Source organism: Rattus norvegicus, chromosome 1 (assembly GCF_036323735.1).
Source record: "Rattus norvegicus strain BN/NHsdMcwi chromosome 1, GRCr8, whole genome shotgun sequence".
NCBI classification, from domain to species: domain Eukaryota; kingdom Metazoa; phylum Chordata; class Mammalia; order Rodentia; family Muridae; genus Rattus; species Rattus norvegicus.
This window is the reverse complement of record NC_086019.1, coordinates 256,358,720-256,386,214: the sequence shown is the minus strand read 5'-3', so window position 1 is coordinate 256,386,214 and position 27,495 is coordinate 256,358,720. Positions and strand designations below refer to the sequence as shown.

General features: G+C 46.6%; 1 protein-coding gene and 1 long non-coding RNA gene across 8 annotated transcripts in view; one reads left to right on the top strand and one right to left on the bottom strand.

Annotated features, from left to right (window-relative positions):
* Positions 1-1,521: 1,521 nt before the first annotated feature.
* Positions 1,522-7,164, bottom strand: LOC120100049 (uncharacterized). Its single transcript, XR_005499719.2, has 2 exons — positions 4,202-7,164; positions 1,522-3,347 (listed from the first exon to the last, which is right to left on the bottom strand). It is a non-coding gene; the product is annotated as an uncharacterized LOC120100049 (long non-coding RNA).
* Positions 7,165-15,071: 7,907 nt separating this feature from the next.
* Positions 15,072-27,495, top strand: part of Stn1 (STN1 subunit of CST complex) — a 34,228-nt gene continuing 21,804 nt past the window's right edge. Inside the window, exons 1-4 of one of the 7 annotated variants that reach the window (XM_039109099.2) lie at positions 15,072-15,653; positions 16,108-16,283; positions 22,659-22,754; positions 27,286-27,354. In XM_039109099.2, coding sequence (XP_038965027.1) covers positions 16,130-16,283; positions 22,659-22,754; positions 27,286-27,354 — 319 coding nt within the window. In that variant the 5' untranslated portion in view covers positions 15,072-15,653; positions 16,108-16,129. 7 annotated transcript variants of the gene reach the window in all.

Genomic DNA, 27,495 nt, shown 5'->3' with positions numbered 1-27,495 from the left:
GGAGAGGGAGAGAACACTAATTCCCTGTGGAGAGAATTGGTCAGCTTGTTAATAGCAGAATCTTGTGCTTCATCCACAGAGCACCTAGGCTGATAATTCTCAATATACGTCAAATTTATAGAGGCCAATAGCCAAAAATACCTACCGTATTTTCTAGACTCTTTGACCAAGAACACAATTGTTTCTAATAGTTGCCCTACTCATAATTCCCTCAGTATAACTGTGTAAATTGCCACTAGATGTGCAGATATGCTTCGTGAATGAGCTGCACAGTCTCGGTCATTCACGTATTCAACCAAAAAAATTATGTATTGGGAGGAATGCGATGAGGATCTGAGGGAGGGTGGACCAGGAGGGGGCAACGACTTGACTGTAAAAAAATAAAAGTAAAAAAATATAAATAATAAATAAATACATAAATAAATAAATCCTGAGATGAGGAATCATCTCATTTGAGTGATCATCAAAACAGACCTGTCCTCTGTCCTTGGGAGCTAATAATCCTGTTTGGGGAGCAAGCATTAATGAAGCAAGAGTATCAATGAATATCTGGCACATATGTAAACACCATGGAGAAGAATGAAATGTGCTGTGAAAGCAAAGAGAAGCTGTTACAGATTCTAATTTGGAGTTAAGTAGACTAGGAAATGCCAGTCTGGGATGGCGAGAGCAGACTAGGAGAGTGGGAGAAAGGAAGCTATTCTATTGGTGGCTAAAGTAAGAGGACTCAGGCCAGGAATGAAGCTCAGTGGTAGAGGGTTTGCCTAGGAAGATTCTGGGATTGGTCTCTAGCACTAGAATTAAAAGGGAAAAGAAAGGAAGGAGAGAGGAGGGGAAGGAAGGGGAGGAGGGGAGGAAGGGGAGGGAAGAACAAAAAGAAACAGGAGAGTATGTGCATGTAAGTGAGTCATGCATGCATACCATTCATACATGCATGACTCATGCATTTCTTAGCCCCAGAAGTTGCAACACCCCAGGAGCAGCAAACACACCTGTGCCCAGATCTTGATCCCCATGACCATTTTTCCAATGAAAGAAACCAAGGACTTCCTTGGTAAACTTGAAAGTTTCTTGCAATGTCAGAAGGTTAAAGGCAAGGTATGAAAATTAAAACAAGGTGTCTAACAAAGGAACCCGGGGAAATGCTTCCAGGGAAGAGACGGGGAGTACATCTCTGGTAGAGCCTTTGCCAATAATGTGCAAGGTTCTAGGCCCAAGAGCCAGCAATCCACATGCAAACAGCTCTGGACGTCAGAGCTGGAAAAACCGAATAGCCATGAGTTTGTGCTGATACAAATAACAATTAAGTCAATAAATTAGTGGCCAAGGAGAACCTCACACAGAGAACTTGTGCAGGGAGCACAGTTGGGTATGATGCTGTGAGCTTGGAATCTCTGAGCTCACTCCAGAGGTATAGTTAGAGGATCAGGAGTTCAAGGCCAGCCTCAGCTACAGAGTGAGTTTGAGGCCAGTCTGGGCAGCATGAAATTGTGCCCCCAAATAAGACAAAACAATAACAAAAAGGATTATTTTTTTAATAATACAAATATGACGAAGGATAACACAAGATTTAAGTATCAGGTATCTGAATATTTACCATAATACTCTCCAGTATTGCTGTACTTGAAAACATACATAATTAAAGGAAAAAGTGCATTGGTGTAATTAAAAGAATCCATCTCATTTTTTTCCTTTTTGTGCTGTGGGTTTTTTTTACCATTTACTTATGGGCCCTGGTTGTACATGCAAAGTTAAAGGGGGAAGAAAAAAAAAAGCAAACTCCTACTGAGACATTTCTCTTCTGGTCGTTATTGTAATTTTTCTCTATGATCACAACTAAAAAGTATTTTGCCACATGGGAAGGTGTTTAAAATTTATATTCGTTGGGCTAGAGGGATGGCTCAGAGGTTAAGAGCACATACCGAGCTGAGGTCAGTTCCCAGCATCCACATGGCACCTGCCATGTAACTCCAGTTCCAAGGGATCTGACGCCCTCTTCTGGCCTCCACAGGCACCTGCACTTACAGGCACATCTACCCCTGAGTTAGATATAATTAAAAGTAAAATAAAGCTTCAAAACGTATATTTCCTGTGCACCAATCACCCCCACTGTCTCTGACTATGCATTCCCCAGATTATCTCCCATGCAATCCCTTTACAAGGGACAGGTTGAGAAGACCATTCCTCTGATGAGAAGACCATTCCTCTGGGCTCTTTAGGGGTCCTGGAAGCCCAAAGGCCCACAGCTATAACGGCTGCACGGGAACTAACAGCACGGGCAGTGGCCTCACCCCTATTACGGCAGGAGGTACATGCTCATGGCATGGGCATAGGAATTTGGAAAAGAATCAGGCCTTTTGGGCCCAAGCTTTGGGAGCCTTGGCTGCAGACAGGAGCCCAGGATGCTGGAGCAGGGCAGTGGAGGCCCGTGGTAATGTCACCTGGTCACTGATGGGAGAGCCAACCAAACATGATTTCACTGGAGCGGCCCGGCTGTGTCCCCATCAAGCTAGTGGGGAACCATGCATTCACTTGACATTATTCAAGTTTCTTGCGGGCAACCGTAGCCAGAGCATAGCCTTGTGTTGCCTTTTAAATGATGTGATTTCCAGTTCTAACTACTCCCTATCTTCCTCGTTTATATATCGATCAATTAGATAAGCACACAGTTACTGACTGGGGCCCCTGCCCTTTTCATCCTTGGCTCACTTTCCCCGATTTTCTGAACATTTCCTCTTATTCAAGTTCTCCATAGCCTCTCTGCTTATACCCCACATTAAAGTCTCCTTCACAGCATGTGGATCTGGAGGTGAAACTCTCCGTAGGGGAACCTGGTGTAGCGGTAGAAGAATTTATGCGGCAGGGCAAAATGGCTTCCACGGCTTAGGGCTGCTGGTGAGAAAGACCAGCGACGCGGGGCTGTTCTTGCATCCTGGACTTCTGTGAAGCACCAATCACAGCGGAAACATCTCTCTGTTACTGGAAGGAGGCCCAGAGGTAAACGCGGCTTCCAAGAGACCTACCAAGCATCGCACTTCAGTCCGAGTAGTGGAAGAATTAGGAAATGCAACCATTTGTCCTTTACTTTGAAGGAAACGTCCCAGGAGAGCCAGGTCTTCACTCTGACATGGCACGTGTTACCTGAAGTTTTCACTGATGGAGAGCACAAACCTCACAGTCGTCTTACCAAGGCCCCCTAAGACGTTCGTATCTCATGTAGCTCAGGAGCTTGTCGGCGTTATTGTTGATGTGATGGGCCAATTCTGGTGATGTCCAATCGAAGTTCTAACAGCTATCCTGGCAATGTGATGGCACCGTGTTCCCCGGATCCTTGCCAAGCCGAATACCTTTAAATCGGAAGAATGTTCTGTCTCTACATTATTAGTCGATTTTATATTCTACTTCCTTCAACGTGTGTTTTTAGTATTCATACGTAGGAAGGCTCCTCAGTTTACAGCGGGGTACTCCAGATGAACCCGTTTGTGGTGATTGGACCAAAAATGCCCCCCCCCCCCCGCAGGCTCACTTCTGTAATCCTAGCTTTGGGAGGTAGAATCAGGGCAACTGGAGATCAAGGCCAGCCTCTGCTACTTAGTGAGTTTGAGGCCAGCCTTGGTTCCATAAGACCTTATCTCAAAAAGAAAAACAAATCGTTTCTGTTGAATCATACCATTTTGGCACCATCATAGTCTTTAAAAAAAAAAAAAAAAGCTATTAAATCGTCCTAAGCCCAGAATCATATTTACTCTTCTAGCTTCTACTAGCAGATGTTGTCCAGGGCCTCCTCCTTCCTTTTCCCTTTAGCAAGGCCTCATATTTCAAGGCAAAAGTCTCTACGGGTTGACTCCCAAAAAGCACTAACCTTGAATGCACTGATAGACTGGGCCCCTTTCCTAGGCCCAGGGGCTGGAGGAAATCTGGGGCATCAAGATTCACAAGGTGATTGCCTTGTGTCCCAGGATCTCACTCCTCCTCTGTTAGGATAAGGATCCTTGTCTCCCCTGCCTTCTGGTGCTTTGTCAACCCGGGTTCAGGGTTCCTTCCTCAGAAATCTGAACTTTGCAGACTCTCTTTTGTGACCAAAGGGAACTTTGATTTTATACTCAGCCTGAAATCGGTGATTCATCACCCCAAACCCTCCCAGTCTCTCCCACGCACTGCTGTGCCAATTCACCCTCCTAGAGTTGATGCTTGCCTGCACCTCGGCATGCCCACGGGGCTGCCCTCATGCCCGCCACACCCACTTCCTCCAGCATCCTGTCCTCCAGCTTTAGGCAGTTCCTTTGGATTCTCAGCCTCCAAGACTTGCCCAGAAGTAAACACCAGGATGCATTTTCAGGAGCTCCCGCTCCCCAAAAGAGGCAAAAGGAGAAGCTAAATTGAAGAGCTGTTGAAACGGAAGCTGAGCACAGGGTGCCTTGGTGATGTCACAAACTGGGACCATGGCAACTGGTTACTGGCATCAAACTCAGGGCATAGCTATGGGTGAAGCAATTTCCTGGAGAAGGTCTCAAATATTATCTATGGCTCTGTGAGGAGATGTGTATAACATACCACGGCATCCACCACAGCTAATGAAGCTAGGAGTATCCCAGACTGAGAACTGGCTTTGGACACGGAAATATCGAACTCTGACAATGTCCTTAGTATAGTGAGCTGTTCAGTCCTTAAAGTATTGATATGTGCTACGAGTTTCCCAATTGTTAAGTCCCTGGTAACAGTGAATATACATTAGTAGATTCTATATTAATAGCTATGATACTGGGGCATTGGGAAGAGCAAGGAGGAATTTCACTACAAAAGGCTATTAGATATGAGTATATCTGACGTCATCTTCAGCAAGTCATCCAGCAGAAATATTAACATCTCTTATAAATCTTTTTTGAAGATTTTTTTATTATATATTAGTACAGAACAGTCAGCGCTCCTAACCACTGAGCCATCTCTTCAGTCCATATTAACACATCTCTTAAGTTAGGTCCATGGCATAAAAATAGTAGTTGTTGTTCAAATAAGACTAAGATATGCTGGGCTGGAGACAGCTACAGTGTATTTATATGTAATAAATAAAAAAATGTTTTAAAAAGACTAAGACATGTACATAAAAGACTAAATTAGATAAACTAGTAACCAGTTGGTGCTGTGGTACCTGCTTTTAATCCCAGCACTTTGAATCAGGCAGATCTCTGTGAGTTCCAAACCATCCCAGTCTACATAGTGAGCTCCAGGTCAGCCAAGGCTACACAGAAAGACTGTCTCAAGAAAGAAAGGAAGAAAAAGAAAAGATGGGAAAAGGACAGAAGAGTCTATCACCCAATGATGTCGTTACCTGGCAAACGAGGGAATTCTCAAAACACTGAAAAGCAGGACAGCAGATTAGACCCCCGCATGATTCCACTGCTCTTTGAACAAGTATTAAAGTACGTATTTGCTAACTTAGGCATACTGTGTCCCTGCATGTGCAGACACTTGTGGAAGCCAGAATGCATTGGAGCCCCTGGAACTGGAACCTGTAGGTGGTTGTGAGACACCTGATGTAGACTCTGGGATCTAAGCCTGGGTCCTTTACAAGAGCAGTAAGCACACTTAACCACTGAACCGTCTCTCCAGTCCCAGAACAATAACTTTTTTTTAATTAAAATTTGTTCTGTCCTCCTTCATGCTGTCAGAATATAGAAAAAAAATGGCATTAAGTAGGAATTAGGGGCCCAGATCCACACCCACAGCATAACCAGCAAAGCACTGGTGTGTGTGGGGCTCGCATCGGTACGAACACTGGGGGATGAGTGCCAGTCAGAGGGATGCTCTGGGACCAGTCAGCATAGCTGGAGTGGTTTCACTGGGAGCCCAGCTCGGTTTGGACCTGGTAAAATCTGCATATAGAGAAATACAAACAAAATGGATGTGGTCCCTAGGGGCCAGCCTGACCAAGTGTGTTCCCTCTGGTTCTGTAAAGTCTCCTCCTGCCTTTAACACACACACACACACACACACACACACACACACTTACTTCCTAATGTAATCATCAGGGACGGAGTCTCCTCCTGCCTTTAACACACACACACACACACACACACACACACACACACACACACACACACACTTCCTAGTGTAATCATCAGGGACGAAGCAGCTGTTCCCCATCAGGGTAATGTAACACTAAACACCTCTACAAATAATATCACCCCAGTCAATCTGTTCTTAAAGGTGTCAGCGTAATAGCAGTTCAATCTTCCCCAAGTGCTTGGTTAATTAAGCTCTGGAATGCGCTGTCTTTAGCACCATTTGGGAGTTAAGTTTTTCTTTGAAAGTGTCCTTGGGAAAAGCAACATTGTATTCCATTCCCCGACTTGATGTTAAGGATTGTGACGTCACAGCCATTTGACCCCATGGGCGCCGGTCAGACAGTAAAGAAAAATATTGGATGGTGCTACATCTCTTCCTCTTGAATTATGTTATTATGAAAACTACTCCACTAAATGACGGGGACACAAACTGTGGGGTCTCACACATTTAACAAGCTCACTTCTTATTTTCTCTCAACTGAGAATGCAACGTCAGGGGCTGGAGAGATGGCTCAGCGGTTAAGAGCCGGAACTACTCTTCCGGAGGACCAGAGTTCACATCCCAGCACCCCCATCCAGTGGCTAACAAGCTCCAAGGGGATCCTCTGCTTCTGACCTCTTCCTAAACTGCACTCGAGTGTACATCCCTACACACGGGCAAACACATAGATACATCATTAAAAACAATGAAGATGAGTTAAAATTCAACAGAAGATACTAAGGATATAAATTGAAAACATTTTATTGAAACATAACTTGCTGGGGAATAGCTTAGCAGGGAAAGTCTCTTGCGGCTAAACCTGACTGCGTAAGTTTGACTGCCTGGATTCATACGGTAAAAGGAGACAAGTGAACCCCACAAGTCTTTCTCTCCGATGTCCACATGTGCACTGCGGCACACACACACACACCACACTACTCACAGGAAACAATCAAACATGTAGACGCAATTTTAGAAAATTATGGAAAAAAAAAAAGGGGGTTGGGGATTTGGCTCAGTGGTAGAGCGCTTGCCTAGTAAGCGCAAGGCCCTGGGTTCGATCCCCAGCTCCGGAAAAAAAAAAAGAAAGAAAATTATGGAAAACGTAATATAGGTTCAAACAAGAAATGGTAAACAGCCTCGAGCCACACAAGGCCCCTTCACGTGTCCACTGTGGTTTACCCTGCAAGGAATAGCCGTTCACTTGACTTCTGACGGCACAGGGCACTTCCGGGTGGCTTTGTACTTTATATAAATAGAATCATGGACCGTGTGCGCCTTCGTTACTTGCCATTGCATTTGTGAGATCTGGGAAATGATAATTTAAGACATTCTCGATATTAAGCAATATATATTCAAAATCGAAACGTCCCATTAAGATTGCCTTAAAATAGTACACGTGTCCGTGAGCAATCTATTTGCCCAACTTTATAAGTTTGCTTTTGTCAGTGCCTTACGTAAAAAGAAAGAGAAACTCTGATTTCTTTTTTGATATTTTTCTTAATCTCTTTATTCTGGCCTGTTTATGATTATTAATCTGAATTCTCCAGCATTTAGTGTTTATCCAGCTCCAAATTTTTTCTAATAGTGCAGCAACATTATCATAAAAATATGAGTCCGGTGTTTCTCAGCTGGTGAAGGGGGGGTGGCCAGCTCTGACTCTGTAGGGGCACGGGGGCGTGGCCAGCTCTGGCCCTGTAGGGGCATCTGTCAGAGAAACCCTGTGTGACTTCATCAGAAAAGGGCGTGTACATGTAATCCATCCCATAAACTACCCTAACAATGGGACCTCTGCCTTTGGCAAGGTGCGACCAGAGTTGTGGCTTTAATGACCAGGCTTAATGTAAAACACAGGGGACCGGCATGAACGTTTACGTGCCATGCTCAGCACTGCTGTGGGATAACCGTTTAAAAATCTCCTTTTTCTTTTTTTTTTTTTTTTCTTCTTTTTTTCGGAGCTGGGGACCAAACCCAGGGCCTTGTGCTTGCTAGGCAAGTGCTCTACCACTGAGCTAAATCCCCAGCCCCAAAAATCTCCTTTTTTCTTAAAATCGTACAGGCTTTTACACCTCACCTTAGAAATTTGAACGGTCACCACCAATCAAGTCGATAAAGAATCTTCATTTCCTCTGCCATCACCAATCACAGGTCACTTCTGCCAGCATCACCCTGGGCCTTTCCATACAGCCCGTCCCCACCACCCACCTCCACCCCATCCTCCACCCCCCCCAACTGACCTTTACCCCTTTCACCCACCCACCCACATTCACCACCCACCACCCATCCCTACCCCATCCCTCACTCCCCCACTGACCTTCACCTCAACCACCCACCCACCCCCACTCACCACCCACCTATCCCCCCATCCACCCACCACCACCCACCCCCACCTCGGCAGCCCATCCCTACCCCCATCAGTGACCTCCCCATCCTCCCTCCCCAACCCACACTGACTCCCATCCTCCCACTAACCACCACCCCCACACCCTCACCCCCTTCCCCCACTCGTCCCTACCCCTACCCCCCACTGAACCTCCCCCCCACCATCACTGATCCCTCCCCATCCCCCACTGACTCCCATCCTCCCACTAACCACCACCCCCACACCCTCACCCCCTTCCCCCACTCATCCCTATCCCTACCCCCCACTGAACCTCCCCCCACCCATCACTGACCCCCCCTCCCCATCCCATCCCCCACTGACTCCCATCCTCCCACTAACCACCCCCCCACACCCTCACCCCCCTTCCCCCACTCATCCCTACCCCTATCTCCCACTGAACCTCTCCCCCCATCACTGACTCCCCATCCCCCATCCCTATCCCCCACTGACTCCCATCCTCCCACTAACCACCACCCCCACACCCTCCCCCCTTCCCCCACTAACCCCTACCCCTATCTCCCACTGACCCTCTCCCCCCATCACTGACTCCCCATCCCCCATCCCCATCCCCCACTGACACCCCCACCCCCACCCCCGCCTTCCTTCATCCCCCTCTTGCCTCCTTTGCACTGGTTTCTAAACTCCTTTGTTAGAGCTGTGTCTTGCAAATCTCTGTTCTGGCTCCTTTTTCTTTCTCTTGGCACAACTCAAGGACTCACAAACCATGCCAAAGCCAACAGACAATCTTGCCCCCACCTAAGTGGGTTCTAAATCCACTCACAGAGATGACAGCCAGTGTGATCTGGACATTTTGGCTAGTTTTTTTTTCTTTCCCAGTTTTCTGTCTGAGGGACTTTCGATGTCCCAGGTTAAAGACATCAGTAACTGTTTGTTTCTCTGATGTAGACATCAGGTTCCTGGTCCAGACAATTACTGCATCATTCATGACCAAGGTGGATGGATCCTCGGACAGTTGAAGAACCTAAAACAAAAAGCCCCACTATTTTCTTTTAACGTTTAAACTTGTGACATGTCACGTAGAACATAAAACATTGCAGGTACATGCAGCAGTGTCCAGCTTTTATGTAGGTACTGGGGATTCAAACTCCGGTCCTCACACTTGTGCATCTAGCATTCTTACCCACTAAAGCCATTGCTTCATCCCCCAAAATGGACTTTAAGACAAGTCCCCTCATTTGAGACTAAGCAGGGGAGTTAATATATTAAGAAGATATAACTCGTGAATGTGCTCTGAAGAACTAAGCTCAAAATATGGGAGGTGAAACTGAGGCCAGGTGAAGAATCGAGAGCAGAGTTACTGTCCTCTGATCCCATAACTCAGCTCCCCACCCTGTGCTGCCAAGACACCCTCTTCACTCTAACATAACAGGTGTCTATGTGGTTGGCTCGCCAGAGCCTTTATTCCTGCTATCTGCCAAGCATTTAACACTTCTTTTTTCTGTATCCCCTGCACATACAGAACAGTTATTTTTGTAGCTCCTAAGTGATTGGCATCCCAGGCAGAAGGGGAGGAGAAAAAGGCAGCTTGATACATTCCAGGATGTATGTATGCTCCAGATGTGTTTTCCCAACTGAATTCACTGAAGTTTGAGGGTCAAACTGTACCCACTTGGCTCCTCTCTCACCTCTTCTCAGCGGCATTGTTGTCTTAACTACCGCCCAGAATGATCTTTTCTGTTTCCCTTCTCTTTTTCTTTTTCTTTATCTTTATCTTCTTTTTATTTTATTTTTTTTTTAAAGAGGGGCATGACTGTCCCAGAACTCGCTTTGTAGACCAGGCTGGCCTCTGCCTCCTGAATGTTGAGATTAAAGACCTGCATCACTACATCTGGCTCAAGATCTTTCCTTAGTACTTAGTTTGAGTCTCCTTACTGGATTCAAATCCAAACTTATTTAGCCAGACTTCCTTTGATACCTTGAGCAAAGCCTCCTCAGATCAGCATTGGGAGGTGCCAGCTGCAGTGTGGCTCAGCCATGGGGCATCATGGGAGATAAATCTAGAAGAGTCACGGTCAGGCTGGGACTGGGACGGACTGACTTGAAGTGCAGAGAATGTCAGATTTTATTCAGCCATCCACATAAAGCCACTGGGAGATTTTAGACAATGAACCAAGCAGTCCAGTTTGCCTTCTACAAAGAGCATCTGTGTTGTCATGTAGATGATGAAATGATGAAGGTGACATCAGCAATCTAGGCAATCACTTTGGAAGCCTAGATGAAGACCTCGACAATTAGAGCAGGGAGAGAGCTAAGTTAGAGAAAACACTTTAAAAGCAGGATTGATAGGTTTGTGACTAATTGCATCTCACGTGACAGAGGGTGAGGCGCCTTGAAGTCGCCCAGTGTTCTGACTTATAAAACAGGCAGATGAGGTTGGCATTCACCTTGGTAGGGAGGAGAGAGACAGAATGGTGGTGAGGAGCAGTCATGGGGGAGGACTGAGGTACCAGGAGAGTCCACCAGAAATTGGCATCTGGGGCTCAGGCAGAGCTCTTGGCTAGATGTCAGGCCTTGAGAGTCACTGGAATGTTGACTTTGTTGAGTCCTAAGCTTGAAGGAGGCTTCCCGGTGTGCCTAGGGTGAGGCAGGCTGGATCCTGAGGGAGATAAGCTGTAGACAAGAATAATGAAAAGAGACGGGGAGATCTGAGGGAAACCAGAAAGGAGGCATTTGGGAGTCAAAGGTCTGGAGAGAACCCAATGCCTAACCCTAGAAAAAAAAGACTACAACAGGGTGGGGGTGAGGGGTTGGGATGGGCCTTGCCCTTTCAAATTTGAATACAATTGGGGACATTAGGAGAGCAATTTCAGTGCAATTGGAGGTTGGGCTGGGGCTGGGGCTGTTTGAAGCTTAAAGGGAGTCTGGTGTGGTGAGCTGACCGGGACAGTCACCATCAGGAAGTGTGCATGGAGAGTGAGTGACCAGGACTCCCTCGAGGAGCTCAGTTCTGAAAGGAGGCTGTGAGTCACAGGGCAGAAGTGAAAGGGTGGAGGTCTTCGAAGAAGTCATTTTTCCAAGTGGATAAATGCTGGAAGGAGGGGAGAGGAAGGGAGGGAGAGAGGGAGAGAGGAAGGGAGAGAGGAAAGGGAGAGGCAGGGAGGAAGGGAGAGAGGAGAAAGGGAGAAGGAGGAGGAGGAAAAGGGAGGAGGAAGAGGAAGAAGGAGAGAAGGAGGGAGGGAGGGAGAGAAAGAAAACTCAGAGCTCCCAGGGCAGAATTATGTAGGGGTTAAAACAGGTGGCATAGATGAGGACCACTGAAATGGGTCCCCAAATATCTTATTTTAACTCCTTCACTATCAATCGGCCAATATCCCTAAAATAAAATTTTCAGGATTGATTCAGTTCATTGGGTAGAGAACACTTTTTACATATTCCTGTAGTATGTCAGATGTAGCAGGTAGACCAGGATTAATTTGTTGTCGTTTTTTATTTATTTATTTAGGACAGGGTGGGGCATACAGCCACAAGTCAAAGGTCAACTTCCGTGTTGGATCCTGAAGATTGCTTGGTGGTCAGGACCCTCAACCACTCAGTCCTCAACTGCCCCACAATTTCAATTTGTTAAATCAAAAGCAACTCCTCCTCATTGTTCCCGGGAATAAAGTTAGACGTTTATTCAAGCTTTCAGAACCTTGGTCAAGTCCTGACCTCACTGCCTTCCACAGCAAGGCTGTTGGGTTGGCTTGCCCAAGAACCCATGTTGTTCACAACCAACCAGCTCGTTTAGACCTGCTCTCTGCCGACTTCCTGTTGCATGGTGCCCCACGCCCCTACTCTTTACTGTTCCTAGAATAGCTGCACCCCCAGACTTCCATGCTTGTCTTGACTACCCCCTAGAATGATCTTTTCTGTATCCCTTCTCTTTTTCTTTATCTTTTTTTTCTTTTTTTTGGAGAGGGCGTGGCTGTCCTGGAACTCGATTGGGGGACCAGGCTGGTCTCTGCCTCCTGAGTACTTGGCGCCACTGACCTCTTACCTCACAGGCCTCTGCCCCAGATCCACGTCATCTCATCTGATGAGAGCAGGTCTTATACACGAGACACAAACATAGGTTTCTTACGTCTCCTAAGCAGTGACTGTTGTTACTTCATTCACTTGCCTTTGTCCATTGTTTGTCAACTCAGGAAACAGAATCTCTGTGAGGACCCAATCCCATCCCCCACACATCTCGTCTCCCTCCTTCCCTGTATCCAGGACACTGCTTGACAGGAGCTTTGGAAATATATTTCATCAATAAAGGAATGGTCAACTCCTCCATTCTTTTTTTAAACCCAGTTTGAGTTACACGTCCTTGGTGAGTATGAATCATAGTTCATCCGTACTGCGCTTCCTTTGTTCTAGCTCTTGCTATACCACATCGTTTCATTTAACGGTAGCTGTTACTCTACTGCATTATCTCACTTAATGAGTCCCTTCTATTAATCTCCCATGACTCATAGAGTAGCTGTAACCCAGGCCACACACTACCGGCCTCTTGCTTGCTTTTATTTTTGCTGGTGTTTTGTTTCTGTCTTTGATTTTTTTTTTTTTTCAGTGCTGGGTATTGAACCCAGAACTGTGCACATGCTAGACTCTAGCAGCTAGAGAAACGTTCTACCACTGAGCTACACCCCAGCCCTTGCTTTATTATTTAATTGATCAGATGCACTGCCGCCACCCCACCCCCCACTCTCCCATGACTGGTTTAGTGATCCTCCACACATACAGGGCTCGGAAGATACCAAGGAACTGAAGATGCCCTTGGGGCAAGTTGTCTTTTATATCAAAGCTAAACACAGCATGACATGAGTGAAAACAGATTATTGTTCTGTAACCACGGACAAGAAGAAAAAGTGGGGTTCATTCAGTGGGGTTTTTTAAAAGAGAAAAATGAGGGAGTGGGGACGGTTGGAATGGAGCCAGGACTTGAGCAGTCAGGGAAGTGAGGAACTGAAGTCTGAAGGGAGTTTAGCCCATGTGAAACTAATCTAAGTGTGTTAACTGTTGCCTCTGGGAGTCAGGCTCCACCCCTCCCCCAGAGGCTGGGGGATGGCTCCCTGTGGTTGGGTGTCGGCTAGAGCAAACAATTCTTCTGCAGTATGGAGTTCTCTGGGCATTTCAAGGGGGGACAAGGGGTACAAGAATGAACCTAGCTCCTGTTATAAACGATGCCAGTGTTTGATCAGATCTTTATAGACCAAGGTTGTCTAGGTGAGCATCGAGGAGCCTGATTAAGGTCTGATCAGGAAGACAATCTTGAACAATTAGAAGCTTCAGAAAGAAAATCACTGGCAAGTAGAGGAAACCCTGTCCCACCTGTAAAGACGGAAATCACAAAGCACACTAGCTTGAGCTTTGAGTTATTTCAGACATGCAGTCCAAAGTCACTGTTTTCCAAAGAATCTGCTAGAATCTTAGCTTTCAGGAAAGAATGATATGATCTGTCAAAAAAGAAAAGTCTACAAAACATATTTAGCACCAAGTTGCCAAAGAAAGGGCTCCCAGCATTGACTTTTTAAATACTGGCTTTGGATATTGTAGGGTGCTGTGCTGGTCGTACAGGGTTGGTGATTTCCGGATCCTCCAGGAAGGCCTGGGAGTCTGGGAGCTCTACAGGCTGGAGGCTGAGATCTTTACAACGCTCCCCCAAAGCTCTCAGTGTGGTTCTGCAATCTGGAAATTCTATTCACATCTCACCTTCTGCTTCATGACCACCTACTGCTCAGGTCTGGGGCTTAGATCAAGAGGCACACTCCCTTCCAAAGAGTCCTCCCATCAGTGTAAAAGATGACATCAGGGCTCCCAGGGATACCACAAGGCGTGGCCCTCCCCCAGGTTGGCAGTAAACCCAGAGTCCTAGCCCTCTGACCTAGCACTCTAGCCCTGACAGCCCTGAGAGTCATCTCTGAAAATACCTCAACTTCTGAGGACATCTGAGACTGGTTTTCTTCCTGGCCTCCACCCTAGAGCAGATGTGTGCAGTCCTGAGAATGTCACCCAACCTGTCTGTCTCTACCTGGCAGGTGAACTGGAATCATCAGTCCTATGTGTTTCCTCAGGGAGAACCTGCTCTATTAGAGAGGGGTTAGGCTTGCCTACACAGATCTTAAAACGCCACGGGCCCAGCTGTTTCATGCCATAGAGTCTGGGAGACAGTTTTTCAACTCCTTCTGTGGCCAGGGAGGTAACTGGAAGCCACGGTTCTAGTGACACCCTGTTTCCATTCCAGCCCTTCTCTGATAGTTTAGCAATGATCTCTTTGGCCTCCTGCCTCTTTTGCCGCTGGAGTGAGTGACCTATCCTTTCCTAGTCGTGAGAGTGAGTCCCTGTGAGTAAGGAAGAACTTCTTTATTTATATGGGTGGAAACGCTGGAGACAGGGCTCCAACAGGGTGGCCATGGTTTACAAAATGCCAGCCTCTCAAGAGTTAAATGTACAACATCCCGGACTATACGTTAAGGAAGGGGAAAGGAGACAAAGAGAATTCTGGTCTAGTTAGGGGTGGTTTTCGTTAGAGATAAGACCTCACATTCACTCGGGGCCTCGGGTTTAGATCATAAATCATCTGCAAGCGAGACTACTGCATCCCTACGGCGCGTCCGTGGATCATTGCCAGCTGTGGAAACCGTAACACACTCCATTGCCTAATTTTGTTGGTTTAATAAGCCAAGACAACCCCCTGCCCTAATTTTAAAAAAAGAAAATTAAGTTTGACTGCCGCCCCAATTTCCTGGAAGCGTCTGAGGGAATCGGAGTGACAAACGTGACGTGAAAGGCGGGATTTGAGCAGCAGGAATTCCCGGGCTTCTTCGGGAATCTCCGAGATTATCCGAGACCCCGAAAAGCCTGCGCAGCGTGCGGACCCGGAAGACAGCGTGGGCGGAGCCTATGCGTGTAATGGGCGTGTCCTGTGAGGCGGACGTCGGGGGCGTGGCCTCAGCGGGAGTGGCTGGCGGTAGCCAGGCGCGGGTGGCGGGAAGGAAATACGCCGGCGGGAGTGTGCTAGCTTCCTTCTCGCAACCGGAACTATTTCGGCAATCTTGGCCAACTGCTCCTGCTCCGGGAGAGGCTGTAAACCGCTCTGATTCTGCCTCCTTTTCCTTTCCTCCGCTCTTCCCAGAAGGTGAAATGTCGAAGAGTGGATAGACACACCTCCAGGGCCCAAAGTCCACGGCCACAGGGGCGCCATTCACTCTCCGGACTCATTCGTTAAAACTCCTTTGGGGTACGCCTGTGTGGATGGTTATCCTCAAAGTGAAGAGTTAGTATTTAGGGGATGTAGATCAGTTGGTGGAGAGCACTTACCTAGTGTGCATGAAGCCCTGCATGAATCCCTGCGTTCGATCCCCAGTGCTGTATAAACCAGGCCTGATGGGACACGCCAGGAATCCCAGTACTGGAGGAGGAGGCCTGAGGACCAGTAGTTCAAAGTCATCCTCAACTACATAGCCAGATTTCGGAAGGCCAGCCCGGGCTATCCGAGACCATGTCTGAAAAGAAAATTTGTTATTTAACTGATTCTCAGTTGGAATTTCGCGGAAAGGGGCCTCACACAAAGAGCCACCCGCTAGGCATGAATCTTGACAAGATCCCGAACCCCTGTTTTACCGTCCTAAGACTTCTGGATGAACCTTATCCACAGTAAACACCCTGAAACCTTGTTTTCGTATCTTTTATAGAGTCTTGGCTCAGGGTTAGCAGATGCCAGAACCTTGCCTTTTGATGCAGTGCGAATCCAGTCCAAAAGAAGAGGAGATCCCGTCCCTCTTTTGGGGTCTGGATCCCGTGTTTCTAGCCTTTGCAAAACTCTACATCAAGGACATCCTGGAGATGAAGGAGTCCCAACAAGTGCCAGGTATGTGGCCAGTCAGCTTAATGGATGCCCTGTGCTGTACGTCCTGACTGATCAGTGTCCCTCCAAGATAAAGCCAGAGCCTTAGGGCATCTGAAGAGCCCCGTCTGAAAGTTATCTAGCCTCAAACTTGGAAAGAGTTCGTTTCTGTGATTTTTGGTGCAAATCAAAGACAATCTAAAATTTTTAAGTTAAATAGAGATTTGAGGGTGTAACCTTTGCTCTGAGCGCCTTCTCCCAACCTGTACATGACCAGACGTACTTCTAATACTTTCAGGATGGAAGTAGGAATGGTCAGTGTTCAAAGCCAGCCTGGGTTACGTAAAAGCTTTCCTCAATAAAATACACAACTAAAACCGCCTATGCTTAAGGGATCCCACACTTTAAAATGCTTTGATTCTTGAGAGCATGCTTTTGAATGGATTAGACAGGCGTAAGCCTTAATGTGGTACTTACCTTTCTGGTTATGTGACTCACTTTCTACAACGTCTCAGTGTCCTCTTAGTAAACGTGTGGGGGTTGGTTTTGGTTTGAGTTCATCACAATCAAAATAACAGAAACTCCTGTAAGGAAGGGTGTCATCTGGCTGGTCTGTGAGTTGCAACAATGTCTGCTTACAGTAGGTGAGCCCTTGAGAAACCCGAGAGGAAGCAATAAAGCTCTGTCTATATAAGTCTGTGCACACGTGTGTAGTTATATGTACATGTTCATGGGGGTCGGTATGTATGCACCTTTAGGTGTCTTCTTGGACTTTCCACTTTCTAAATTTTGTTTTTTACATTTCTGAATATTGTGTGTATGGATGTTTTACTGTGTACCATGTGTGTGCAGGTGCCCTCGGAGGGCAGAAGAGGGATTCCCTAGAACTGGAGTTACAGCTGGTTGTGAGCCACCATATGGGTTCTGGGAATTGAACTCAGGACCTCTGGAAGAGCAGTCAGTGCTCTTAACCGCTGAGCCATCTCTCCGGACTGAAAGATCTTTTCTTGTCTGCTTGGTCCCCTACAGGGTTATGCATATATGCAGACAAGATGGGCTTGTCTGTGGGTGCCAGCCGTCAGAATTTAGACCACTCTGCTTGGGTGGTAGGTGTTTTACTAACTGAACCATCCCCCCAGCCACAATTTTTAAAACGAAAGTATTGGTTACTAGAGGTACAATTATCATAACCTAAGTTTGACAAATACATAGATTAGAGTAATTAGGTGGCCGCAAGAAGCCCTCTGGGAGCTTAGTACTGTGTTTTCCGAGAAGTTTGGTTAAACCCCTTGCAGTTTTGTGAAGTTTTCAGTTCAAGAACCTTCTGAAAAATAAACTGTGAGTCAAACAAGAAAGTCAGGGTCTCAGATATCCATAGCTGGGCTGGAGAGGTGGCTCAGTGGTTAAGAGCACTGACTGCTCTTCCCAGAGGTCCTGAGTTCAAATCCCAGCAACCACATGGTGGATCACAGGCATCTGTAATGGGATCAGATATCCACAGTGTGAATGAAAAGAAGTTTACGCAGTCTAGTCCATTTTATGTGCTTGGATGACCCCCTAAAGCCATTTGTACAGCCGTCTCTACACCTTTATTCCCTACCAACTGTTGAACTTAGTCTCTGGATTTTTGTCTTTTCCCCTCCACTTGGAAGGCAGCCAGCCTCCTCCAGAGTTTTCCAGAATTATCTGGTGTTCTTTATAGCTCATCTCCCTGAGAAGAAATTAATCCACACCAAATGCTAGTCTTTCTTAAAAGATCTGTGTAGGGAAGTAAGTACCAGGAGCACCCCTGTGGGCAAAAGGATGTGAGGGTGTGTTAAAAGCAGCGGTCATGGGGGCTGGAGAGGTGGCTCAGCAGTTAAGAGCACTGACTGCTCTTCCAGAGGTCCTGAGTTCAATTCCCAGCAACCACATGATGGCTCACAACCATCTGTAATGGGATCCAATGCCCTCTTCTGGTGTGTCTGAGGACAGCAACAGTGTACTTAAACATAAAACAAATAACATATCTTTTAAAAAAAAGTGATCCTTTCCCTCTCTGGTGAGACAGAGATACTCACTTGTAAGAGGAAATCTCACAGATAGTTTTCTTTAGATTGTGCTGTTTAAATTCCAAGAGGGCAGGAAGCCCCACTACCTACTCTAGGTTTTTTTGGTTTGGCCTTGTGTCTTAGGTCACCGTAAAGAGAGTCCTTGTGAGCCACATGTGGATTCCACAGCTGTAATCCCAGCGTTCAGGAGGTGGAAGCAGAAGGTCAGGACTTCGGGGCCATCCATTCTCAGTTACATCCAAGGCCAGCCTGGTCTACGTGACACAATTGCTCCAAAAGCAAACAAGGCAAGAGGGATGTGTGATGCTTGCCTCTAATCCTGGGGTTTGACAGGCTACAAAAGCTCTCGGATAACCTCTGTGGGCTCGAGACCAGAAAACAACAACAAAACAAAAACAAACAGGGTGCTTGTGACTCCATAAAATTTAGAACTATTTAAACATAAGAGAGTATCTGAAACAGAAAGTAGAGGTTACCAACTGCAGAAGACAAAACAGGACACAAACGGTGTTCTGAAATGAATTTGCTCACTCTTTGTCGTTGGCCCTGGGCACTAATCTCTCAGTCTTTGGAATTTCCTGAATGAAGGTGTGTCCCAGTAGCTGGAGGTGGGGGCCACACCTTAGTTTATGTTAACCGAGCATGTTATCAGAGTGGACCTATCTATACCCAATTAATGGAGGGTTGGGAATGGAGACCCTATCAGCCTGACCTTGGAGGGTGAGGTCATATGGCCAGTGGATCGATCATGCCTGCACTATAAAACCCCTTAAAAGCCTCTATGGTGAGGCTCGCATGAGCCTCCCTGGTTAGGTAAGTATGCCGTGTCAGAGGACGCTGTGTCCCAGAGCTCTCCACACCTTCCTCTGTACTCTATTTAGCTGGCACTGATTTGTGCCCTTCCTTAGACGTTGTAATCATTGGTATGGTACCTCCCTGAGTTCTGGCTAAGTGAAGGAGTGACAGAAACAGCACTGTAACAGGCTAGACAAGAGGATCCTGGCAAAGCCAGAGGCTAGTAGCTGAAAAGCTGGGCTGTCTTATTGGAGCGTATGCCCTAAACTGGTGAAATTTTACCTAACTGGGTACTGCTTGGTGTGCTTTGTAAAACACCATCTCCATAAGCCTGAACCTTGGGTTTCCCTGGTAGAAATGTGTATTTAGTCTGAGATTTAGTTGTGTTCATTGTCTTACATGTTAAAAACTTTGCTTCTATGTCGGAGGATACTTTCCCTGAAGGTAGGATTTCTCTGTGTAGCCCTGGCTGACCAGATACTCACCATGTAGACCAACCTGGATTTGAATAGTTTTTGGATCTCTCTTTCTCCCTCTCTCTCCCTCTCTCTCCCTCTCTCCCTCCCCCCCCTCAAGATTTATTTATTTATATGAGTACATCATAGCTGTCTTCGGACACATCAGAAGAGGGCATCGGATCCCATTACAGATGGTTTGTGAGCCACCATGTGGTTGCTGGGAATTGAACTCAGGACCTCTGGAAGAGCAGTCAGTGCTCTTACCTGCTGAGTCATCTCTCCAGCCCCAAGATGGATCTTTTTAAAAGTACTATTTTTAATTGTTCGATTTTATTTTTATGTATGTAAGAATTTTGCCTGCCTGTGTATCTGTGCATCATAAGTGTGCAGTGCCCTCAGAGGCCAGAAGAGGGCGTTGGATCCCCTGGAACCGGAGGTACCTTGGGTGCTAGGAATTGAATTCAGGTCTTCTGGAAGAGTAGCCAGTGCTCTTAACCCCTGAACCATCCCTCAAGGGCTGTTCTTCCAGAAGTCCTGAGTTCAATTCCCAGCAACCACATGGTGGCTCACAACCATCTGTGAAGAGATCCGATACCCTTTTCTGGTGTGTCCTTATATAGAATAAATAAATAATATTTAAGAAAAAAATAAAAATAAAAAAGTATATTTAAAAGAAAACAAAAATATGGTCCTGGGGTTGTGGATGTTCATTGAGAGTGGCTGAAGATCTGAATCAAATTTGCCAATGACCTTGGCTTTTTAAGTCCTCACAGCATGGCTTCCTTTTCTTAGGATGTGAGCATAGGGAAGCATACGTACCCAGGATGGCCTAGGCCATGTGGGCTCTACGGAAAAGGCTGGACCTCGAGCGTTCTGTAAGCGTGTCTGCTTGATCACTTGAATTACTTTCTCTGTGGACAGAGCTGTGCGCCCTTGGGCTCCAGAAGAGAGAGCTCCCTGTGGTGGAAGGAAGTGGCTCTCTTCTGCAGTGCTGTAAGCCATCGTCTCGAGGACCGGCTTCTTATCCTGTGGTTTATGTCTTAATGTGCTCTGAAAAGTTTCTTCTGTGTTTTTAAGCAGTGCATTTCTTCCTCAGCCAGTTTCCTCAGAGCCGACGCCCCCCCCCCCCCAATTCAAGCCATCTGCTGTTTGTTTGTTTCTGTCGTTCTGCATTGTTCTGTGATGCTTTCAAGATTTACTTCTGCTGAGTGCTGTGAGACTGGAAGGATTTTCTTGCAGCCTCAAGTGACTGCTCTTGAACGTGGGTCATTGTTAACTCGAAAGGCACACAGTCGTGAGATCCATGTTTAATCTTTTTCAAGGAGGTATAGTATGTCCTCAAGGTAGAATGCTTTGAGAGTTTTATTATTGTCAGATATGGTTTGTCGAATGAAGATCAGCGACTCGGGGACCCTGGCTTGTGCGATATTTCAGTCTTCTTTCTGCCTTTGGAGACAGACTTGTTTAGCCCCTCACCCCATCTTAAGGACCATAACACTGTTGACTATAGGTCCATGCCATACCCAGTCAGCCTGTGTGTTTGTGAATGAAAGCAGCTGGCACTTGCAGGTGACTCTGTATCCTGGGCTCCCTCCTTCAGGGGGCCTTGCCCTCATCAGCTTCTGGCCTCCTGGGTTGCCCCAGTCTCCCACCCACAGACTCATCCAAAGAAGAGGGGCCACTCAGAGCTAAGTTTGCTGTGCTTTTCTCCCCAAGCCACACCCACTCTCCTACTATCCCTCTGAGAACCACCCAGCAGCAGTGGCCAGTGTGAAAACTCAGGCATCGTCTCCTAATGGATTGAAAACCAGAAGTCTGACCAGCTAGGCTGGTAAAAGCCTGGCCAAATGCCATGGCTTCTCTGCTTACAATCCGAATAGGCAAAAGCCACTGGAACATACATGTACGGGGCAAGAGAGGTGGCTTAATATTTGAGTGCTGCTCTCTCAGAGAACCCTAATTCGATTCCCAGTGCCCAGTTGGGGAACTGATAACCAACTGCCCCTAAGTTCAGCTCCACGTAATGTGACACTGTCTTCTGTGGGTTCCCTCATCCACATCTGTGCAAATCAGTAATAATGATAATTATTATTTTAAAAATAACGTATTGCCCTCAAAATAGAATAAGTAAAAAAGGAAAGAATATCTCTTCTTCACGTCTGAAGGTAAAGACTGCAGGTGTGTCAGGGGCTGAAGGCGGAGAGAATACTTGGGAGCCGGTGTTCGATCCAAGTATATTTCGGAGGCTGACTCAGGAGCTTGGTGGGACGTCCTTGGAATAAGAGTGGAATGAGGAGCTGGTGGCTTCTAGAAACCCCCAGGACTTCGGTGCACGTCAGTCGCAGCTCCCGTCTGGTCTCCCCAGCAGCAGAAACTTGCCTCCCAGCATCTATGTAGCCTGGGCTTTACAAACAGGGCTTTAAGAAGTGCTCTCGAGCTGCGGTCAGCTGGCCCAGTGGGCAGGGCTTGTGTCTTTTCCTCTCTGGCTCATACAAATGATGACAGGGTCTCTTAGGGAAGTTGTGGTTTTACAAAGTCAGGGAGCTGGAGAGAGGGCTCAAGAGCACTGACTCTTCAATTCCCGGTACCCACATGGCGGCTTACAGGATCCATACCTCAGTTCCGGGAGACCCAGCAGGCATGCGTGTGGTGCACATATATACGTGCATACGGGCAAAACATTCATATGTGGAAAGAAAATAAATCAATCTTTAAAAAAAAAAAAGCCACAGCTTCCCTTGCAGTCACTTGGAATCAGTGGTGTGCTCACGTCAAGTGACAGCTGTGTTCAGCCCTGCGGCCTGTGTTCATAGCGCACAATCCTGTTCACTGTGGAAAGGGAGCGAACCAGCCTGCATGGGAGACCCTCTTCTCCCTGTGTGCTAGTTCAGGCTTCTCAAGAGCCTACCTTTCTGCTTTCTGCTCCTTAAAAGGACCACTTAGCTTCTTGGAGCCTGCCACTTGCCAAGGACTGACTCTTAAGGCTGGAATTTGGACGCACAGCTCGCCAGTGACTTGGGCTCTCCTGCCCAAGAGACGTTTAATGCAAGCAAGTGTGGCTGTGTTCTATAAACTACTGCCTCTTGGTTTTTTAGGCATGTATTTTTACAATGGACATCCAATAAGACGGGTGGATATCATGGGAGCTGTCATCAGTGTGAAAGAGAGAGAGACTTTCTACAGCTATGGAGGTAAGAGCAGTCACCTCTGAAACTCAGTTTTCCCCACGCAGCTGAAAGTTGAATTTTCACCTCATGCTTGTGAGCAGCTGGGGCCTCACAAACAAAAAAAAAACAACAAAAAAAAAAAAACAAAACAAAAAAACCCAAACAAACCAAAAACAAAACAAAACAAACAACCAAACAACAACAACAAAAAAACAAGGGTTGAGGATTTAGCTCAGTGGTAGAGCACTTGCCTAGCAAGTGCAAGGCCCTGGGTTCGGTCCCCAGCTCTGAAAAAAAGAAAAAACAAAACAAAACCAAAAAAAATGAGTGCTCTGTTGAGAGGCTTGTGGAGTCCTGAAGCAAAGGAGGCCACAGGTAAGGATGAGGGATGAGTGCGGTGAGGCGCCGCTGCAGGGGACAGACCGTGGAAGAATTGAAATGCAACCGTGTAGGGTCACCGATGGTCAGGGAGACACCTGACACCTGCCACACAGCTGTGCGGAGCCAGGGACCCAACCGAGTGGTTATTTCGATCCCTTTGGAAAGAGTCCCAGTAAATGTAAAAATAGACCTATTTAGATAACAATCGTTTTTAAAAGATTTATATCCAGAACAGTCAGGGGAGAGAAAAAAAAACCGTTTTGTTACTCGAGGTGTAAATATCCGTTATCAGACTTGCCCGTCCCTCATGCGGAAACTAAGTACAGAGCCTCCATATTTTAGACCCCAGACAATTGCTAGAGTGGGCTTTAGTATAGTGGGCCTTGCTTTTCCCGGTGTGTGGCTAGGTGCCCGCCTGTAAGTACAGGTGCCTAAGGAGGCAAGAAAAGGGCGCCAGATCCCCTGAAGTTAGAGTGCTAAGCAGCTGTGAGCCACCCACTAAAGACCTGGCTCCCCTGAAGAGCAGTAAAGGCTGTGACACTGCGAGTCTCTCCGACCCTAATGCAAGCATCTTCATCGGTCACATCACTACACGGGTCGAGCAGCTCCAAGACTATGGGGAAGAAACGTTCAGGGGGTACACCTGAATTGCAGACCTTTGCTCTGACTGACCCGATCACTTGTGTGGCGTTGCCTGCAGTGTGCTTTCTTGCTGTATGTGAGGAAAGGTAGAAGTTGACCTTTATGTCCAAGAGCATTTGATTGACACTGCCAGGATTGCTGCATCTCCACCTGTACCTGTTTTCCCTTTTGAGATGAGATATCTCTCTCTCTCTCTCTCTCTCTCTCTCTCTCTCTCTCTCTCTCTCTCTCTCTCTCTTCCTTCCCTACCTCCCCTCTTCCTCTTCCTCTCTCTCTGTTGTTAAATCTTGCCATCCCTCTCCTGACTCTTTGCTTTATTTATTTATTTATTTATTTATTTATTTATTTTTGGTTCTTTTTTTCGGAGCTGGGGACCGAACCCAGGGCCTTGCGCTTCCTAAGTAAGCGCTCTACCACTGAGCTAAATCCCCAGCCCCTCTTTGCTTTATTTTACCAAAGATGTTGGTCCTCGTTTTCTCCGACAACTCAGCAAGCATGCGCAGTGCTCCTCCAGCATGCCCAGCTGTGGGCATGCGCATTGTGTGTGATACGATACTCTTGCTGTTCTCTGTGCCCCGTGATAACATAATCTTGTCTTTCAGTTACAAAGCACGTTTCACATTCATCGTTCCATATTATTCTCCCTGTTTTCTTTAGAAATAGTTATGGAAATACTATTAATAGAAAATGGACAACTATTCCCATTTTGCAGGTGAGGAAACTGACTCACTCAGCTCTCTCAAGGCTGTGTTGAGATAGGCTGATGAGCCCATTTGACTGCTAACTGGTCCCAGCATGCTGTGCTGTCAGCATAGAGCTCAAAATAGCTTTCTCCAGGCTCCCAAACCCAGTCATCTGGAGTTAATGTTTTCAGATCAAATAAGAGACCGTTGGGGACTTCAGTTCTGGCCCTAGAATTGGATCTGATCTGCCTTGTGACATAAATGCCCTTCATGTAACTCACTTTCCCACTGTGGAAGCGTTTCAGATGTGTTTGGCTCTTCCCTAAGAAGACTTTCCCTCCAAGTGGGTGTCGTGAGAGCATGACACATCTGTGGGCTGCAGGAAGGCAGCCGTGTGGAAGTAATTAGGAGCAGAAAGGCTGTCTGCACTTAGTTCTTGTGTGGCCAGCTGAAACAGAGAGCCACTTACCTCCTGCTGGATCTACAGGCCTAGAGTGGCTCTCCCTCCTGTGCCTGCTCCCTGACTCACTGCAGGTGTGGACTGTGTCTCCGCCCACACTGACTCCTAGTGTCACCAGAGGGAAGGATGTGGTCTGGCTTTGTAATGGGTCTCCTCTCCTCAGTCACTCAGCAGCAGGCCTCAGGAACTGCTTCATGCTCTGCAGAGAGGCCAGAGAAGTCAGGGCCTGGTGGCAGCGCCCCTAGTTTACAGAGCCCTTGGCAGCAGCTTGAGCTCTCGTGTGGTTCTAAAGATGCTCAGGTTAGACCTGGATAGCCTCACGTGCCCTAGAACAAGTGTTTACTCATTTGCTGCTAGTCTTGCTTCCAATCTAAACACTTCCAGCCAGATGCAATGGTTCCCGCCTGTAATCCCTAGTGCAGCGGAGGTGAAGGATTCCTGCATGGTAGAAGCCAGCCAGGGCTAGGTAGTGAGTCCCAGCCAGCTATGGAGTTAGTCTCTTCATTTTTGAAATCTACCTGACAGTTAATGTTCACATTGAATGAAGGCTTTTTCTTCCATACTTCAAAGGGTCTACTATTAGCATTTAGCGTGTTAAAATAGTTTCTGTGGAAGTGTACTGTTTCATTTTTATACATGTAAGGTTTAGAAGGTATATGCAATTTGTGTTTTACAGAGCAACATGTGTACCTTTCAACATTGAGGACCTAGGTCCTGTCCTAACACGTTAATCTCATGTACTACATTATTACAATTCAGTTAACCAGCTGCAGACTCATGAACATTTACGGTTTTCCCATTTTCAATGTTATAAGCACGCACTTCAGTGAGCAACCTTATCCTAACTATAGATATCTGTGCACTTGTTCTGGTTTTCTCTGTGGAATTCACTAGAAGGACTCGTCAAGTCCAAGGGTGCATGTGTGCGCTTGCTGTTTAGAAATGAGCTGCTGACTTCACTTCCTCCAGTAGCCAATGAGGGTATCAGTATTTTGTTGTGTGGTTTTGTATTGTCTCCCCAGTACAAAAAAACCCAGGACCCAGGATGCTACTCGATAAGTGCTGTACAACTGAGCCCTGTCCTAGCCCTGGCTACCAGTGTTTAACCTGTCAATTTAGCAGCTGAGAGATTATGTAATCTTGATTTTTTCATGGCAGCTAGTGGGTTTAGCACATGCGTATTTCTCGCTGACCACTACACATTTCCCACGCATCGCATATCCCTTTTCCTTGGTACTGCTTCTCTTGGGCTTGGTCTTTCTCACTAGTTCCTAGGAGCTCTTAGTATATTAAAGCAGTAACCATATATTGGAAAAGTTGCTGTTATTGGTTTAGGCTACCAAATGTATCAAACTTTTTTAAATGAGTTACAATTTTCAGATTCTGCTTTAGAAAGTCTAAATCCAGAGCCGGAAGACCAATGTCTTCTTCTCACTTTATGTTAACAAATAAACTTATATTTACTATAGAGAATAATCCTCTTTCTGCCGAAATTTAATCCAACAATAAAACATTTTCCCTTATATTCTATATTACATGGACCTTCGGCCTTTACCACAGTCTGCTGTTTCGTTTCATTTGTTTTATTTTGTTTCAGTTATGAGGCCCACTACTTTGTGCTTAGCAAGCTATGTTTGGAGGTTGTCAGAATTCAGACAGAATTCAGCAGACATCTTCAAGTTCCTCCATAATCACAGATCCAAGTCTCATGGAAACTGATTTTTTTTTCCTTTTGGTGCTATAAATAAAGCAAGGCAGAGCAGTTCTATTTTTGTGGCCAGGGTATAATTATTTTCTGTTAGGAAAATAAAGCCAAGTCCTGTGATGAGCTTGATGCCCTCCCTTAGATCCCTGCAGAGGTGAGGACTGGGCTGAGACCTTTTTACAGAGAACCCCTGGGCCAAACGATGTGGGCCACTCTGCTCGGGGAATGAGCTAGCTAACAGAAGAAGAAATGACAGAAGTTGGATCCAGAGTGCCAGTGCCACAGACCACAGGCCACATGGCGCTTCCTTGTTTGAGAGAAAGAGAGAAGAAAGTTATAGATGTGGGCACTCACTCGGGTTGTTTTGCATCTAACATTACCCACTGTTACCAGAGTAGATATGATTCGTGACTGCCATAGAGGTAGCCTGAGGGAAACCTTGGATGTATCCATTGGACTCATGTGTGACATGCTCACAGGTAAGCCGTTCATGCTGGTGTGTGGCGAAAGGTTGCTTCTACAGACAGGGAGCCTTCTTTAAGGGGGTTGCTCCTCTGGGCTGTTGAGGCTGTCATCTTTCGGTGTGGCTGAATGCAGTGATGGCATGTGAATTCCAAGTCTGGAATGAGACAGGAATTCCAGTCGTAGCCAAGTCTCTCACCTCCCTTGCTGCTTCTCTTTCAGTGGATGACGCCACAGGGGTTATAAACTGTGTGTGCTGGAAAAGGCCAAGCAATGCCGAGTCTTCATCAGGTAATTATGTCTGCCATGGCTTTGATCTCATGCACGACAGCTCTCAAACAGCAGTCAGGGTTTGCACATTAAGCTGCTGCTGGGCTGCATTGGTGGCCCTGGCACCTTGTCCTTGTACTAACGAAGGGCAATTGCCTCTCT